Source organism: Xiphophorus hellerii, chromosome 4, assembly GCF_003331165.1.
Source record: "Xiphophorus hellerii strain 12219 chromosome 4, Xiphophorus_hellerii-4.1, whole genome shotgun sequence".
Classification (NCBI taxonomy): Eukaryota; Metazoa; Chordata; class Actinopteri; order Cyprinodontiformes; family Poeciliidae; genus Xiphophorus; species Xiphophorus hellerii.
In genome coordinates, this window is record NC_045675.1 from 19225065 (window position 1) to 19243234 (window position 18170).

General features: G+C 38.9%; 1 protein-coding gene across 2 annotated transcripts in view; it reads left to right on the forward strand.

The window, feature by feature from the left end:
- Positions 1-18170, forward strand: part of apba2b (amyloid beta (A4) precursor protein-binding, family A, member 2b) — a 55778-nt gene that overhangs the window by 24076 nt on the left and 13532 nt on the right. Inside the window, exons 2-7 of one of the 2 annotated variants that reach the window (XM_032560265.1) lie at positions 8297-8806; positions 8994-10048; positions 12619-12699; positions 13657-13696; positions 14299-14444; positions 18052-18087. In XM_032560265.1, coding sequence (XP_032416156.1) covers positions 8317-8806; positions 8994-10048; positions 12619-12699; positions 13657-13696; positions 14299-14444; positions 18052-18087 — 1848 coding nt within the window. In that variant the 5' untranslated portion in view covers positions 8297-8316. The remainder of the gene's footprint in view (positions 1-8296; positions 8807-8993; positions 10049-12618; positions 12700-13656; positions 13697-14298; positions 14445-18051; positions 18088-18170) is intronic. The other variant, XM_032560266.1, reaches the window with a different exon arrangement.

An 18170-nucleotide genomic window follows, 5' to 3' on the forward strand; every position in this document is an offset into this window, starting at 1 on the left:
CCCATCTGGTGGATTCTGTTTGCATTCATTAGTTGCAACTGAAATTGTTTACTCAACTCATTAGACCGTAAAACTGTTGCCTAATCATGTGTCAGACAAAGTCCTGAAAAATGGTGTAGAAGCACAGTGAGAAGGTTTATGTGTGCATGTAAATGCATTTATTCAACGCATGGGGCTTTTTGACGCTTGACTGAATCAGTCCTCTTCGACACTGAAGCAAGAAAACAAAGAGTTGCCATGGTAACAGTCAAGGGTGAAGGAGGAGGGTGTGTCTTTGGCAATATGCAGCAAAAACGGTTATTGGCCTGCTGAGTGGTGGAGAAAATGTTCTGTGGTTCGGTGCCATTCCTGCTGCTCAATAAGTCTCCCCTGTCCTTCTCTTTCTGTCTCCCACATGTCTACCTTGTTGTCATCTTGAAGTGAGTGGGACTGTGAAGAGAACAAATACTGAATATTAATGAGGACATAGAGAAAAAAAATATATCCCTCTGACTCTCTCTAATACTTCTGTTCCTCATTTACTAGCTATGTTTTTCTCTTAGGTTTTAATACCTAGTTTATCATCATATGGTAAATGAAGTGGACGGATTGCTACAGCAGTCTCTCACACTGATGCTTCATGTTTACAAGATCAGTTGACCCTGACAAAGATGTCGGGTGAATGGCAGCAGTGGTTATTTCATGGATCACAGAATTTTATCATGATTGGTGCCTTACAAGTCAGACTCACTGTTCCGCTTGGATGTACCCCTAAATTCAATAACATGACTCATTTTCTAGAAGGAAAAGATCAACAGGGTACTTTGCATATTTATTACCGTGGTGCAAAACCATTTAGTGTCAGAAATTTATGGATGGCCATCTTGGTTTTCTGGTCAATTCACCGTTTGGAATGGTTTCCTTCTTTCCCAATTTTCCCTTTCTGTCGGAATACACAGTCAGATCTCTACACAGATATTTTCACTTTTTTTGGCATATATTCCAAGCAACCATTGTTAGTTACATCTTGTCGACTGCTCTTTAACAGAAATAATGAATCATAAGACACCCGCTAAATTCTTTTAAGCATCTGGACTTGCTGTAGACAATTTGAAGTTTAAACCAAGCACCAGAATTGGCAACAACAGAGATTAAAGAGACTTTGAACATGGAATGATTGTTGGTGCCTGAAAGAGTGGTTTAAATATTTCAGAAATTGCTGGTCTGCTGGGATTTTCATTCACAACCATCTGCCATCATGTTTTGAGATGATGAAAAGTTGTGTAATCCCAAGCTTAAGTAGTTTTCCTTTTATGTTTGCTTAAATGTCAATTACCTGCATATTAACTGAATATATGCATCTAATATTAATTGATTAAAGAGTCTGAGACTGAAAAATCAACAATTTGCTTAGTGAGCAAACTTCTGAGCAGTGACAAACATACATATAAGTAATATTAATTAATCCTTATGGTGGTATTATCTTTAAAATGCAAAAATTAGTCATGTGTTTTTGTTTCTGTTATGCATTGACAGCAGTTTAGTGGATGTCATAATATTTTGAGACCCAGATTATCTGTAAGACCTAAAACAACACAGGATGAAAGAGAATGACTAAAAAGTGTAAAGATCAGAAAGAGCAATGAAAAAATTTATATTGGACATAAAAGTTTAACCTTTTGTGTCTAGATGGTTGGCTGCAGTTCAGTTGCGATGCGGTAGATTTTAGCACCAAAGTCAAGTGAAAATGTGGAAAAGGAGGAGAAGAAACCACAGCAGGGTAAACAGCTCTCATAATTTAAACCAGGCAGAGAGACATTTATTAGTCAGTTGTTCATCTGAAGATAATAATGTTTTGCTGCATTCTTCTTGGTATGGGGCTTTTAGATTGTAAGTTGCTTTATTGATAAACTTGGAAAAAAAATGGACTATGCTGGTCCATCTTTTTCAATAAGCCTCCTCTGTCTCTTTTCCGCCACTTTTAATCCATATGTTTCAGCAAAAACATGCTGTATAATATGATAGCAAGTATGGTTTTTTCCCATCAACATTATACAACGATTAATTTGGACAAAAAAATAGAAAATGTGTTTTGCTGTATTTAGAAAATCTTAACTATATAAGAAGTTTTATACTTAATCTTCACCCTCAGTTATTTCTTCTTTCATTTATTGTGCTTTGGCTGTCTCTTGTTCAAGGCTGACTGTCTTTCAGTGGCGTGATCAGAGGTCATGGCTTAATATTCCAGGCAGAGAGACATCAGTATTCCCGAGGCCCACACTCTAACTGAGCCATCTGCTGCTTCCGAATTGCTTCTCTCGTCCTCTGTCTGCTCCTCAGCCCAGCTTTTAAAGCTCACACACATTCTCAATGCAGAAATATGCAAATATGCACACATGTACACCCTACAAGGCGTGTGTCTGCAAAAATAGGAAAGCATGTAAAGGTAATTCAAAGCTTTATCGAACGCTTGCCGGTGCATTTTCCTGCAGATATGAAGAGGGCCTCAGCAACTGCTCCCTGACTGTAGCTGGAAACACACAAATGAAATGCTCAAGACAACACCGGTGTGCAGCTGTTGCTGCCTGTTTGTGCTTGTGTGGTTTCCAAGTCCTTTTTGGTGATGAAGGTAGGACCTCGCATGAGTACTAACATATCAGAGCATTTGTATTGCAGACAGATACTTATTAGAAGTAGAAATGAAGGTACAGAGATGGAACCAACTGCATTTTGTTTTGTTTTTCGCCTTCATCTCCTTCTTAAGTCCATTTTTATTCAAGTTCAGAGGATTCCGGATGGTGCTCCTATAAACATCAGAAACAAAGAAGTTGTACAGCTTGTTGTAGAGAGCTCCTTTCATATAGTTTTTTCCTTACTTGCAAATAAAGAGGACCCAACCTAGTTAGGCTGATTGGAGCAATTAACCTTCTCCCATTCCATTATATGCAACATTTTTATGACAGTATTTAAAAAGCATTTTTATGCAGGTGATAAAATTGACATAAAATTTAAAAAGTAAAAATGTAAAAGAGACACACATTCTATCAAGTTTAGAAATAAAGTGCAATAGGGTAGTAAGTTGATTAAATAAAAACAAAAAAGGAAGTTGCTGTGGTGCAGGGATAAAGCACGTTACCCATGAGGCCTCAGTCCTCCATGCAGACATAAAGGCAGGTTTTACTGCATGTCTTCCCCCTTTCTCATAGCCCCATTGTCATGTCAATTCATTATCAAATAAAGACTGCTAGAGCAAAAAATATTCTTAAAAAAAGTTTCTCTCAAATGTGAAAGCACTCAGGCATAAATAATACTCTCCATAAAAAACTTATTTATAAATGTGGGGGTTGGAGAAATCAATCTTCTCTCATCCCATGATGTGTAACATTTTTATGGCAGTATTTAAAAAGCATTTTTTTATTGTGCAGGTGATAAAATTGACAAAAAATGTAAAAACTAAAAATGCAAAACTAAAAGAGATATATATTTCATCAAGCTTAGAAATAAAATGCAATAGTCTAATAAGATGATTAAATTAAAAAAAGAAAGACTGTAGTCATTATTCTGAATGACAGTGAAATAGAATTTAGTAAGACAGACAAAACAGCTCATTAGTTTTCTGACACTGATCTCAGAATAAACTGAGAATGAAACTATTTTCTGCTGTTCCTGTGAAGTTTTCTTGTCATCTCACTTTTTGTTTTCCGCTTGTCAAAAAAAAAGAAGAAAAAGGAAAACGATATATACCAAGTGTGCTTTTGTGTTAAAGCTCTAAAGAGGAAGCTTACAAAGTCTCAGAAAACTGCAGTGCTTTGAGGTGCATCTAAAAGTGTGTAAAATCTGTTTGTGTAGCTGAATCTGGAACAAAAAAGAAAACTCATAAGTTTCTCGTTGTTTAGTAAAGCTGTTCAGCAATTGTTCATGGATGTAATATGCAGCTGCCTTGGGGATAAAATTTAAGTTGCTGCAGTGATCTATGATATGCAATCTCATTTTTAATGCAAGAAAATGTGGGAGTGTGAGCTTGAGAGTCGAAGTAGGATAGGAAATCACAATAAAAACTGTGGAAGTATTTATATCGGGTTGTTTGAAACCAGAGGCTGCTGCTTGTTTGGCAAAGAAGATTTAAAATCATAAATTCGAGAGTACACCCTCTCTCTTTAACCACAGATGTAAGTCATGCTGTAATTCCTTCTAAATCTGCCACAATAGGAATAAACTAGCAGGACAGATCTCCCACATGTCTTGTGATGGTGGTATTATAGTCTCTTTATGAATACATTCAAATATATTAGCAAAGCAGAAATCTCAAATACATGTAATGCAAAGCAGATTTAGAAAATGCCACTTGGATAAGAACCTAAAAATCACACAAAAGAAACAAACAAACAAAAAATACAGCTAAAGTGTTGTATGAATTTGTAAGATAGCAACAGTCTATAGCACTGTGGTGATTATGCGTTACTCTTAAAAACCCAGAAGCCAACAAAGAGGATGTCAAAGGTTATCATTCCCCAGAGGATGCAGTTACCCCTAGTTACCAATCCTGACTCTGAGCTTTAGGGAATCATTTGGGGTGGGGCTGAGCTCTTTACTGATGGAGCTGGTTTATAGTATGAGGATACAGAGAGGGTGGAGTCACAGAGGTGCATGCTGTGTGGCAGCCAGAGGGGGATGGGAGGAGCGAGGAAAAACATGAGGGAGGAAAAGCAGGGGTGCTCTTATTACAGCAAATCACAGACCTATTGTGTATCACATCCCAGCTCCAGGTAAGACATGCAGTCACTGCATCAAATGGTAGACAGTACATATTATGAGGCTACACGTTTATGTATTCTGAGTAAGGAGAGGTTGAAAAGCTAAAGCGAGATGTTTAAAATGTGTAACATGTTGCTTTGCTTCATCAGGTGTCCTCATGTATCTGTGTAATCAGAAGGCTTTGTATTTGGGACCAGAACTCAGTGCATGTGTTTTCTGCTGTCTTTCTGTCTGTTTTAGACACATGTTTCCAGGCATGTTGAGAAAATCTAATCACTGGAAATGGGAGACATGGTTCTGATGAAAGAAAAAGAATAGAGCAGCAACAATAGCTCTCTCTGAGGGCAGTGGTTCATATGAGGGGCCGTTTAGGACAAAATTTACGTTTTGTCTCTCACACACTACCAAAAACTCTTGCATACTCCAAAAAAGTAGCCACGCACACTCCAAAAAATTACGTTTTGTCTCTCACACACTACCAAAAACTCTCGCATACTCCAAAAAAGTAGCCACGCACACTCCAAAAAATTACGTTTTGTCTCTCACACACTACCAAAAACTCTCGCATACTCCAAAAAAGTAGCCACGCACACTCCAAAAAATTACGTTTTGTCTCTCACACACTACCAAAAACTCTCGCATACTCAAAAAAATTACATTTTGTCTCTCACACACTACCAAAAACTCACGCATACTCAAAAAAATAGCCACGCACACTCAAAAATTACTCACGCACATTCAAAAAATACTCAAATTGCGTATACACACACTACTAAAATGTCACACACACACACACAAACGTTAACTTTCTCGCTCACATACACTACTATCAGCTCGCTCACATACACTGTACTAACAGCTCGCACATTCACAAACGTTAACTTTCTCGCTCACATACACTACTACCAGCTCGCGCACATACACCCAAACGTTAACTTTCTCGCTCACATACACTGCTAACAGCTCGCGCACACACACCCAAACGTTAACTTTCTCGCTCACATACACTGCTAACAGCTCGCACATTCACAAACGTTAACTTTCTCGCACACATACACTGCTAACAGCTCGCACACACACAGACGTTTATCTCTCACATACACAAGACTAAAGTTGAACACACACACAGTACTAAGACTCGTTTTATGAATGTGTGAGAGCGACACTCTTTATGAATGTGTGAGAGCCAGACTCTTTTTGAATGTGTGAGAGCGACACTCTTTTTGAATGTGTGAGAGTTGTCACGGAAGAGGCGGGGCATAATTTTTGGATCAAACTGCGCATGCGTAGATCCTAAACTATAAGTTTCGATTGTTGACTCACTGTATGTTCTATTACTTAGTATATTTGTGCTTTTAAATATATATAGAACGTTTAACTTTCTTGTAGATTAATTGTGCTATAGAAATAAATGAATCTGATTGATTGATTAAAAATAGCAAAATTGCTGTAGTACAATCTGTCCACTGGGTGCCAGATTGTAGCACTGCGGGCAGTCGTTGAATCGTTTAATGCGCCTGTCAAAGTGCTGGTTGCCTCCGGAGAAGATAGAATGGTGTTTAAAATGGCAGCTGCCTGACCAATTCTCTCTCGTTTCGAATTAGAGTTAGCCATGTTCGGTATAGCAAACTCTTTCTTCTTCGGCACTAGTTGGCGCCGGTTAATAATTCCTGTAATACTGGCACCCAGTGGACAGATTGTACTACAGCAATTTTGCTATTTTTAATCAATCAATCAGATTCATTTATTTCTATAGCACAATTAATCTACAAGAAAGTTAAACGTTCTATATATATTTAAAAGCACAAATATACTAAGTAATAGAACATACAGTGAGTCAACAATCGAAACTTATAGTTTAGGATCTACGCATGCGCAGTTTGATCCAAAAATTATGCCCCGCCTCTTCCGTGACAACTCTCACACATTCAAAAAGAGTGTCGCTCTCACACATTCAAAAAGAGTCTGGCTCTCACACATTCATAAAGAGTGTCGCTCTCACACATTCATAAAACGAGTCTTAGTACTGTGTGTGTGTTCAACTTTAGTCTTGTGTATGTGAGAGATAAACGTCTGTGTGTGTGCGAGCTGTTAGCAGTGTATGTGTGCGAGAAAGTTAACGTTTGTGAATGTGCGAGCTGTTAGCAGTGTATGTGAGCGAGAAAGTTAACGTTTGGGTGTATGTGCGCGAGCTGTTAGCAGTGTATGTGAGCGAGAAAGTTAACGTTTGTGTGTATGTGCGCGAGCTGGTAGTAGTGTATGTGAGCGAGAAAGTTAACGTTTGTGAATGTGCGAGCTGTTAGTACAGTGTATGTGAGCGAGCTGATAGTAGTGTATGTGAGCGAGAAAGTTAACGTTTGTGTGTGTGTGTGTGACATTTTAGTAGTGTGTGTATACGCAATTTGAGTATTTTTTGAATGTGCGTGAGTAATTTTTGAGTGTGCGTGGCTATTTTTTTGAGTATGCGTGAGTTTTTGGTAGTGTGTGAGAGACAAAATGTAATTTTTTTGAGTGTGCGTGGCTACTTTTTTGGAGTATGCGAGAGTTTTTGGTAGTGTGTGAGAGACAAAACGTAATTTTTTGGAGTGTGCGTGGCTACTTTTTTGGAGTATGCGAGAGTTTTTGGTAGTGTGTGAGAGACAAAACGTAAATTTTGTCCTAAACGGCCCCTCATAGGTTCATGACAACCTAATGACACAGCAGAGAGAGGAAGCTGACAAAACAGATGAGAGTAAAGTAAAATGTAAATGTAGAGCAAACATTTTAAGCTTGTTATTGGAAGGCAATTGAACTGGTATCTATATAATAATATATTCTGAAAAGACATTTCTTTATGAATTTTGGTTTTATTTTAAATTGATTGTTGTCTTATTGTTTGTTTTAAAACTTATCATATTTGGATAAAATAAGTTGGTCAAAACAGTACTGGGAATAATCAGTAATATTTCTTTTAAATTTGGCTCTTATTTTTCCATATTTTTTCCATATTTTAATAACACCAATTTGGAGTGTGACTAGTTTTTCTTCATTCTTTTTATGCTCGAAATTAAGAGTCCAAGACAGAAATAAATCTTGAAACTGTCTAAACCTAATTGCAAAAGATTATTCATCCATGCTACAACAGAAGGACAAGGTTGTACAGAAGATACTGAACATTTGTAGATGCTCTGTTTACTTTTAAAAAGCTTAGAGTGAGTGACACTCACCGACTGAGCTTACTACTGAGAATCAAAAAGACAGAATTATGCTAAATCGGCTCAGGATGTTGCTCAAAATGTGCATGAAGTGCAGAAGAATGAGCCATGATTTTTTTGTAGGAATACAAGGAATACATCAAATTCTCAGGCAGCAGAAATGGGGTAAATGTAGAGAAGGAGAATAAAATATGGATTTATTTTCTGGACAAAGAGCACTTGGATTATTGTTTGGGTTTTTTTGTAGTTGTTTTAAAAAGTATCAAATGTGATTTTATTATTATAAAATATTGTTGGTCAGTACTTTTGTTCTTAACATAATTTGACATCACTCGGGCCGTGTTTCTTTGTGTTTCTCCATCTCGTAGGTTCAGATCAATAACAATGCATGGCTTGTAGGCCACCAATCATGGCCCAAAGGAAGAGGCCTGGGACCAGCGGGGGAAACAGCATGTCTGGTCCTGGCCCTGCCTCCTGTCCCGCCCCTTGTCTTGTAGAGTCATGTGACCTGAAATCCCTGCCAGCACGGCAGCGCCCACTACGCTACCACAAAGAGCTTCACAATCCAAAACACCACCCTCACTCCTGCAGCACCCAATTTTCCTCTCCCAAGCCTCCTGACGTGGGCCGCGGTCATCCGGAAGAAGATGCAGATGCAGATGTTGACATGAAGCTGTACAGCAACCAAGATGTTGACTCACAGCTTGAGAATCAAAGGCCAGCAACGCCGTCCACGCCTGAGCATGACCCTCATGAGCAGGAGGAGCATAACAACCATGATCAAGCAGACTTTCATGGCGATGCTGACAGTCTGGATGATGACTCCAGCTCTGACTATATCAACAATAGCTCAGAGGATGAGGAAGACTATGATGATGGTGAGTGTGTCATGAGCCATCTTTCTGAGAGAACAGGATATTCATAAATACTTTAAAAGGTTCTACACATTGGTCACTGAGTTCTGAGTGAAGTTAATAGGAGACATCATTTGTAACTGATTCAAGAATGTCTCTGATTTTTAAAGAAATGAATCAATAACTTTCTGTTTCCAATTGTTAACTTTAGGACTAGCAGAGGAAGATGAGGGAGTCACTTACTACATTCGCTACTGCCCTGAGGATGACAGCTACCTGGAGGGAATGGACTGCAGCAGCCAGGGAGACTGTAACCACAGTCACAGCCAGGCCAACTGTTCAGGTGCCATTCAGCAACATGGATCCCATGCTAGTGAATGCCAGGAAGCTGAGGAAGGATGGACAGAGGAAGGAGCGGAGGAGGCCGAGGGAGAGTTGAGAGAGGAAGAATGGGTTGAAGATGACGAAGAAGAAGAGGCAGCGAGAGAGGAGTGGCAAGAAGAGGAAGAAGAAGTGGTGGAGGAATGGAGAGAGGAAAATGAGGAGGTGCAAGAGGAATGGATAGAGGAGGGCCAGGTGAGCCAGGAGCACTGGGCAGAACGAGAAAGGCACAGGGTGGAGGAGTGGGGTGAGGGGGAAGGAGAGGTCCGCTGTGAGGTGGTGGAGCAAGATCCCGATGAACAGATTTACAATGGGAGACCAGAACCCATATTGGACCATCACCATCACCACCAGCCTCCGATGCAAGACACACACCACACCCAGCGACATGATCGAGAGGAGGGGGAAGAAGCAGAGAGTGAGGAGGGCTGTCCAAATGAAGAAGAAGATGAAGAAGCTGATGAGAAGGAGAGACATGGAAGAGCTTACACCGGAGACTATTGCCCACCTGAAGACAATGGGAACTCCGTGCGAGTCTCCCCATACCGCAGCCGTAAGGTGCTGGTGGTGGAGGGGGAGACAGGGGAAGAGGCAGAGGAGGACATTGACCAAATTGTTGCTGAGATCAAAATGAGCATGAGTATGGGGAGTCTAAGCAGTGGCACTGACCAAAGCCCAGAGGAGCTGGCACAGGACCCTCTACCAAGTGACTATCCTCACTCTAAGCCTGAGGCTGCATCCTATCCACCAGTTCACCACCGTCACGACAGCAGGCCCAAGTCCCTGAACATCCCCTCCATGCACCACAACAACCCTGACCTCCAGCGGGGCATCAAGGCCCACCCACGCACTCTGGAAGATAGACAAAGATGGGCTCAAGAGCAGGTAAGTTTCTGAAACACAAAACTTTTAACTGGTGATCATCTAAACCAAACAGGCTTTCAGGATCCACTAAATTATAGCTCCTTTTTTTCTGACAATTTGACCGACATTGTTTGAATTGGTGTATATGTTAGTCTAAAGCATGGAAATGGTGCAATATTTCAAATATTTGTGGTAAAGAGCTGAAAATGAGTAATAAGTGACATGTTTCTCTCAGGAAGCCAATGAATAGTTGCAGCCATCTCCTTCCCCCATGTCACCCATAGATTTACCTTCGCCTTATTTCTTTCCAAGCTGTAGATAAAGAGACACCCAGACTCAGGATGGATACAACGACATGTAGAGTTCCAACCTGTAAAAAGTCAAATAGTTTAAAAAAGAGGACGAAATTTCTGGTGGGCAGCAAGCTGACAAACACCTGCTCCGCCATGTGCACACATTCTCATGTCCTCCTGCTTTTGCTCTCAGTGTCTCATTTGTAAGTCAGAAGTGGGTCAGCGGAGCAAGATAAAATTGGAAAAATGCTCACCATGCGGCAAATTCAGATGACTCTCGGCCTTGTGGAAATCATTTGGTCATTGCATCTTCTGTAATCAAATAAAATATTCTCTATACCGATTCGCCTTCAACTGACTGGGCAATGGTAAATTTGATTAGAATTTTACTGTGCAGCTTTGAGTCAAAACGTTTTGTTTAACAGAGAAACGGAGAAAAGTCTTGTTGGAAGTTCTCTACAGTAAAAAACCACTGAGCACAGAACTGTATGTTGCATCTTTAAAAATTAACATTATAACTGTAATAGTCAATGTGTTATTTTTGCAAAGCTGGAATCATTGTTGCAAATTAGATTGTGTATAAAACCTTAGTTTAAAATTGTCCTAAATCAATTTAACCCCAGTCAAATTTGATACAAACATTTTTCTAATCTTTAACGATCCACTCAACCCACAGCTTTATTTGCTTCAATTATTTTTGTTTTATCTAAAATAAGAACATTTGTTTAGTTATCTGATGGACATATTTTGTTCCTGCAAGATTGTGGCATTTAAAGAAAACAAACACATTTAACTCTTTGTTTATGTGATCTGAATAGTTGGATCTGGATAATGGTTGTTTTCTTTGCAGTTTCTGTTTTATTTGATTTGTATGTCAACATTGTATTATTTTTTATGATTTACTGTTTATGACAGTACCCGACCTTATCAAAGTTTCTCAAACAATTCCTGAAAAAGACATTGTTTGGGCAGGACTATATGTCAGTCTAATGCATGGTAATAGGTACTAGATTTGTAATGATTGTGGTGAACAGCTAAAAACAAGTTGCAAATGACATTTGTATTTCTCCAGAAGTCAAAGAATATAGTTGAAACCTTTCTCCTCCCCCCACCTTACCTAGAGATTTACTGTCTTTTTACTTATCTCCCAGACCTAAATAAAGGCACGCCTATTCAGGATGGACTTAAATTTACTGACTCTTTATAGCCCACATTTAACATCAGGGTTTGAAGGGTTAACAGTTTATCAATGATGCCATTCATCCGTACATTGTATCCACTTATTCTAGCAGGGTCACGGGAGGCTGGTGTCTATCTCAAGCGACCTGATGATATTCAGATTGATGAAATTCCTACGTTGTGCTTTTGGGATTTATTTGAACAAATGTAGTTTTGTACTGTACAGCTTTGCATTTAGCATTCCGCCCTACCAAACAACAACACGAAGCTCATTAATGTAATGTGTGTTTGCACTACAGAGTTGGGCACCATGATGAATACTGATCAGCTAACTCTCTTCTAAAGGAGGACACACAGACTCACAACAACATGTGCTTCTTGTCTGAATTTTGCTATTTCCACTGCTCTGAGGAGGAGGGTTTAAACAGCAGAGGCTTTTTATTTTACTCTTAATGCCAGTGAAATGAAATGAGCAGCGAGGGACTGCTAAATTGTGCTTCTTCTAATTTTTTTTTCTTTTGTATTCTGATTGTGCACACAAATTGAACAAGCTACGCCATCATTAAAGATGTTCCACTTGGTTAAATACTTCTCCCAGTACGGCTTTATCCTTGTTCCAATAGAGGGGGGAAAAAAACACATTTTCTTCTTCATTCATAAGCACATTTATACATTTATATTGTCAGGGACTATCGTTACTATAAAACGCAGAAAGGCAAATCATCTGCATTAACAGAAAGACGCAACCATCAGATTATGTGTTTACGAGTTTTTACGTTATATTGTTGATTTTGAATGTAGTAGCGAAGTTGCAGAGCGTCTACATCTGCTTTAAGATGTGAGAAAAATGTAAATTTTAAGTCAGAAACATAGTCAGCTTTAAAGCCATCGTTCTGCAATGTTTCATCATTAAAATGGTTTGAAACTTTTGAAGTCTTAAGTATTCAAATGAAACATCCCATCGTATTTAAGAAATACATAGTTTCCTCCAATTCAAAGCACTGCTGCCTAACTAACAGAAGAAACAGAGAGATGTTAATTCTGTATCATATCTTTCCTCCTCTGTTCTGTTCTGATGCCTATATTGTTGCACCTGTGTGTTCTATGTTTATCCGACAGGTAAATAATGGTCCAGAGCAACCTAGAAAACAGCAGCGCTCCGACCTCAATGTTCCCTTGGAGAACAACAATGTACCAGAGGTAAGATGCTGCTAAATATCCAAAAACAGCTACTACATTTCCCCTTTAGTTTTTATGCACAGCTTTAGTAAGACTGGTTGTTATTTTATACAATATATAATAAGTGTGTGTGACTAAATGAGCAGCTGTGTAATTACAACCGGTACTCGTGTCTGGTGCTTGCGGCATGATGGCCTTGTACAAACTGAACTTGTGTTTGTGGTTTTACTCATGAAAATTTTTACTCATCTGGCTCTTTTTGTACTTTAGTGAAGCTTTCTGAGCATGTAGTGATCTGGTAGATGCAGGGAGATTATGGTTTGACTGTCAGGAATCAAGATTCCTCCCTTATATTTCCACTTTTTTTCCCTGCCACATCATCATCAGTCTGGAATGACATATTTGCACATATTTATTCATGACCATTTTTTCACCACTTATGGGAACAGCACTGCATAAATAACAGAGAGGAATATAATTGCATGACCGTAAGTGAGGGTTTCAGTAAAATCTGAATTAAAATGTAACTATTTCTAAGCAAGTAAGTATTGTCCCACATGGCTGGTTTTCTTTACTATTTGAATTTGAGTTAATTTATTGTAACTTCTTTAAAGAAAAGGGGTAGTACACTTTAAAGCAGAAAAAAGGGATATAGAAGCAACCCTTTAGTAAAACTTTATCAGCAGTGTATGTCTTTAAATGAAACTGATTGTGATAAAAAAATAAAATTTAAGTAGATAGAGAAATCCTGGAATCTTGCAGGACTCAAAAATATTAAATATTTCTGCAAAACATGGAAAAGTGTAGCACAAAGCCATAGGTAAGCACCTGATGAAACACGAGATATTATGTCAACACATAATTTTCAGATTTGCTGCTAGATAACAAAGAGTGACTTTTTAGTGTTATCATAGAAAACTGGGCATGTAGCACATGAATCTGATGCATTTATTTTTCTATCATATTTCTGTCTTTCAGCCAGCAAAGAAAGTTGCATCCTTCCCCAGCTTTGTTGATGGTGAGTTATTCTGCTTCCTAATAAGCCCAAGATAATATAATCATACTGAACAACTCCAATAGTGATTCTTTCAGTGTGTCTTTCACTGACCTTTGATCTCTAGCCTTGGGATTTCTTGTCTTGTTCAAGGCTTGAAATGTTAAGCCCTTAGTTAATAGTTTTCACTGTTAAATAGCAAGTTTATTTCGCTTTGATTTTTATGCGGTAAAGTCTATGCACAGTGCCCTGTTACAATCATATTAAAACTATATCATAATAGTATATTTCTGTGAAATGAAAGGAAAGGAGAAGTTTATAGAACCATATGCTGCTGCATTTACAGATTCCAATAAAATGCTATTTTTTTGTGGATCTAAAAAAGTGTGTTTGAATACCTCTGCAAGGCATTTTAAAAATTGCAGCATGTTTTGAGATCAAAATGACACCACTAAATGATTTAAGGTTTGGCAAATCCAGTCTATCATCCCCAGATCTTAAGAGCAACAGCTCTATTTTTAACAAGGCTCAAAGAACCCAGTGATACCTTCTGTAAGGCACACGCTGCTTCAGTCAAAACATCATCTGTCTGTTTTTGCTCCATCTGTTCATCACCGTCCTCTCAGTCCCTGGACCCTGCGAGCCAGAAGACCTGATTGATGGCATTATCTTTGCTGCTAACTACCTGGGCTCCACCCAGCTGCTGTCTGAGAGGAACCCCTCCAAGAACATCCGCATGATGCAGGCCCAAGAAGCTGTCAGCAGGGTCAAGGTACCAAAAGCAATATTCTGTCACATGCACCAATTCTGACATAAATAGTGCTTACTGTACTGTAAAGTCATAACATTTTTTCTCCAATAAAGCTCTTACATATTTGATATGTGAGAAACTGAACAGTAAATTGAACTCTGAAATTCAAACTAAGTCATTTAGGCCCAGAAACTTAACTCAGGTTCCAATTTTTTTTACAATAATGATTCTGGTTGTTTTATGATCTGTGGAGAGAATATAGGCATCCACAAGGAGAACATGCAAACTCCATGCAGTAGGACCCCTGGCTGGGATATTCTTGCTGCAAGGGAAGATCAAGCTGCACCTCTGTGCGGTCCATGTTAATATTTCCCTTTGTGTGACTCACTCTCTGCTGTGTTGAGATCGTGGTCTTCAAGGACAGGTTTAGAAAACTAGGATGGTAGGTATAATGCCTCTTTGGGCTGCCGAGTTGCTTTATTCATCTGTTCTGTTGAGCTGTTAGGTAACATTGACTGGAAAACGTCTTTCTTTCAAGAAAACCTAGACGTCTTTATTTGTCAGTTATACTTGGAGTTCCTGTGCCAGGTGACTCATTTCACTAAAGAGCAATGTCGTGAGAAGACTCATGAGAGGATATTTGTCCAAATGCTTTGATGCTTCGAAGCTTCAGCTCCCTAACAAATGGGTCTGAGCTCCCTCTCATGTGAACACAACCATGGATACCTTCCTAAATATTGGATGACCTCCTGTGCAACCATCCACTTTTAGAAACTGACATACTGTAACAAGATCTGCTGTGGAGGGATGAACTTATCTGTTCTGGACAAGTTTTAAGAATAAAGTTCAAGGACAAGTTCAGAATTACAGTAATTAAAGCCATTAAGTTTTCTCCAAAATAAATTGTAGTTTAGCAGACGGTGTTTATTATTTTTAAAATTCAAGGTTATTAGTTCTGCGAGATTGGGCAACTTTGCTGCTGGATGTTGCTTAATCCTATTCACCAATTCTTTGAACTTCATCAGTGAACTCAGTCACATAGACATTATTCATGCTTATTTTCTTTAGATCAATCTGAGGAAGCAATCAGTTAGTGCACTGACGTTCTGCTGAAGCTCCCTGAAGCAAAGAACTGAGGAGAACATTTTGGCAGGTGTATTGTGTAGCTCATTTATGCAGATCCTGTTTGCCTGACATTCACTCAGTTTGATGTAATATTTATGAAGCTTCATCCCCACCCCTACCTTCAACTCCTTCCTGTTGTCGACCCCCTGCCGAACTGCTCAGCGCCTCAGTAGATGTTGCAGAGAGCCTTACATCTCTTGTGTTGCATGTGAGCTGATGAAACTTCTTAAAATAATAATAGAAAAACTTCTTCCTCTTTGTTATGACTTTTGCTATCCTTGTAGTTCAAGGTTTGTAGTATTTTAGTGCAGAGATATCTTATCGTTTTTGTATAAATATTGAATTGAATGTCATATTGCCTTGATAAAATATTCATGCCGCTTATACTTTTCCACATTTTGTCACATTACAACCATAAACTTCAGCGTTCTTTGATATACAGTACAGACCAAAAGTTTGGACACACCTTCTAATTCAGTGGGTTTTCTTTATTTTCATGACTATTTATAAGGCAAGAAATCCCACTTATTAACCTGACAGGGCACACCTATGAAGTGAAAACCATTTCAGGTGACTACCTCTTGAAGCTCATCAAGAAAATGCAGAGTGTGTGCAAAGCAGTAATCATAGCAAAAGGTTGCTACTTTGAAGAAACTAGAATATAAGGGGTATTTTCAGTTGTTTTACACTTTTTTGTTTAGTGCATATTTCCACATGTGTTATTCATAGTTTTGATGCCTTCAGTGTGAATCTACAATGTCAATAGTCATGAAAATAAAGGAAACTCATTGAATTAAAAGGTGTGTCCAAACTTTTGGTCTGTACTGTATATGATACATGCATACTTGTAAAATGAAAGGAAAGCAGTACATTGTTGCTAATATGTTTTCCAAGACAAAATCTGAAAAGTGTGGCATGTACATGTATTCAATCCCCCTGATTCAATAATAAATGTCTTACTCAACAAGCTGCTACTCCTTTGGGGTATTTCTGTACCAGCTTTACAAACATAAAAACTTAAATGTTTGCCCGTTCCTTTTTTGCAGCACAGCTGAAGCTAAGTCAGACTGAATGACGAGCACGTGAAGATCAATTTTTAAGTCTTTAAGTCCAGACCCAAATTCTCTATTTGGGTCTGTGTGTGTCAGCTCTTTTGCAGCCACAACTCTTTTGCAGCCACTACCAGGTCTTTTGGCAGCATTTAGCTTCAGCCATCTTTCCATCAACTCTGACCTGCTTTGCTGTCTCTGCTGAAGGCAAAAGCCTACCCACAAAAGCCTACCCTTCATGGTTCACTAACCCGACCTTACTTTAAATTGGACCTGTTTGATGGGTTCTTTGGTTTTCCATAAGTTGTTTGTTCCCTACTTTGACAATTCTTTACAGAACACTTATATTTACACTGAGATTACTTGACTCAGAGTAAGACTGTTTTAAATTATTAAGTCATTTGGATTTTATATTAGTGTGTCAGAGTAATGGGGCAAAATACAAATGCATACCACACTTCACAGGTTTCTATTTGGGAAAAATTATTTTAATCCATGTATTATTTCTCCTCCACTTCTCACTCAACCACCACCTTGAGTTGGTCCATCTCATAAAGTACCAATGAAATACATCAAAACCTGTGGTTTTAAAGTGACAAATGTGCAAAAGCACTTAAGGTGTATAAATGCTTGAACCGCAACTACAGATGTTGAAACATTAAAAACTGGTTCACTTAATAATAGTAATAAAAAAGAAAACTGTAGGGCTCATTGCTTTAATGTGTTATTTGCCAACTAGTCCCATAAACATTAGTTTCTAAGTGCCTTTAATCTGTTTGGTTGCACCCTATTTTTAGTGCAGCCAAAAGAAACAAACCCCTGGCATTCAGTAAATCCTCTCACTACCTAATCTTCTCTATTTTTTCTAGATTTGACGTTGATTTCTGTCCTGCTCGTATTATTCTGTCTGTGACACTGAGATCTAAGAGCTGAGTCCATTGGAATAAAGCATTTTGAAATCTTCATAGTGCCTCTAACTGGTTTTGAAATGGTGCTATCCTATTGGGCAGTGTGTTTTGTTGGTAAATTACTTGACCAGAAAAGTGGGGGTGAGTCATCCACAGTTGCTGAAACCAATCAGATAGTCACAATTTAGAAACAGGTCCTATTTATAGCGGCTTGTTTTTAATATGCTGTATTTACAAGAGAAGAAGCAATTATCACCCTGTGTAATTACTGTTTTGATTTGTATCTGATAATCAACGCTTTGCTGTGCACGCACACGCATACATGAGTTCGACACAGTCATACACGCCTCTTCTGTCTCCGTCACGCTCCCTGTTTGTTAGAACAACATGTGTTTCGGGGCTTTACTGTCTTACCCGTATTTTCTTTATAACCCTCCTTTATGTCCTCCTTCTCTTCCCCCTGTTCTCTGTGCTCCTGTTATCTGCTGACCTTGTCCCAACGCCTGCCTTCCTGCCTGCCTGCCTGCCTGCTTGCCTTCCTGCCAGAGGGTTCAGAAGGCTGCCAAAATCAAGAAAAAGGCGGTGTGTAATAAACAGAGCACAAGGAAGAGCCTCTGGTCACTCTCCTTCCACTCTCACCGTTTTTCTTTTACATTGCACTTTAG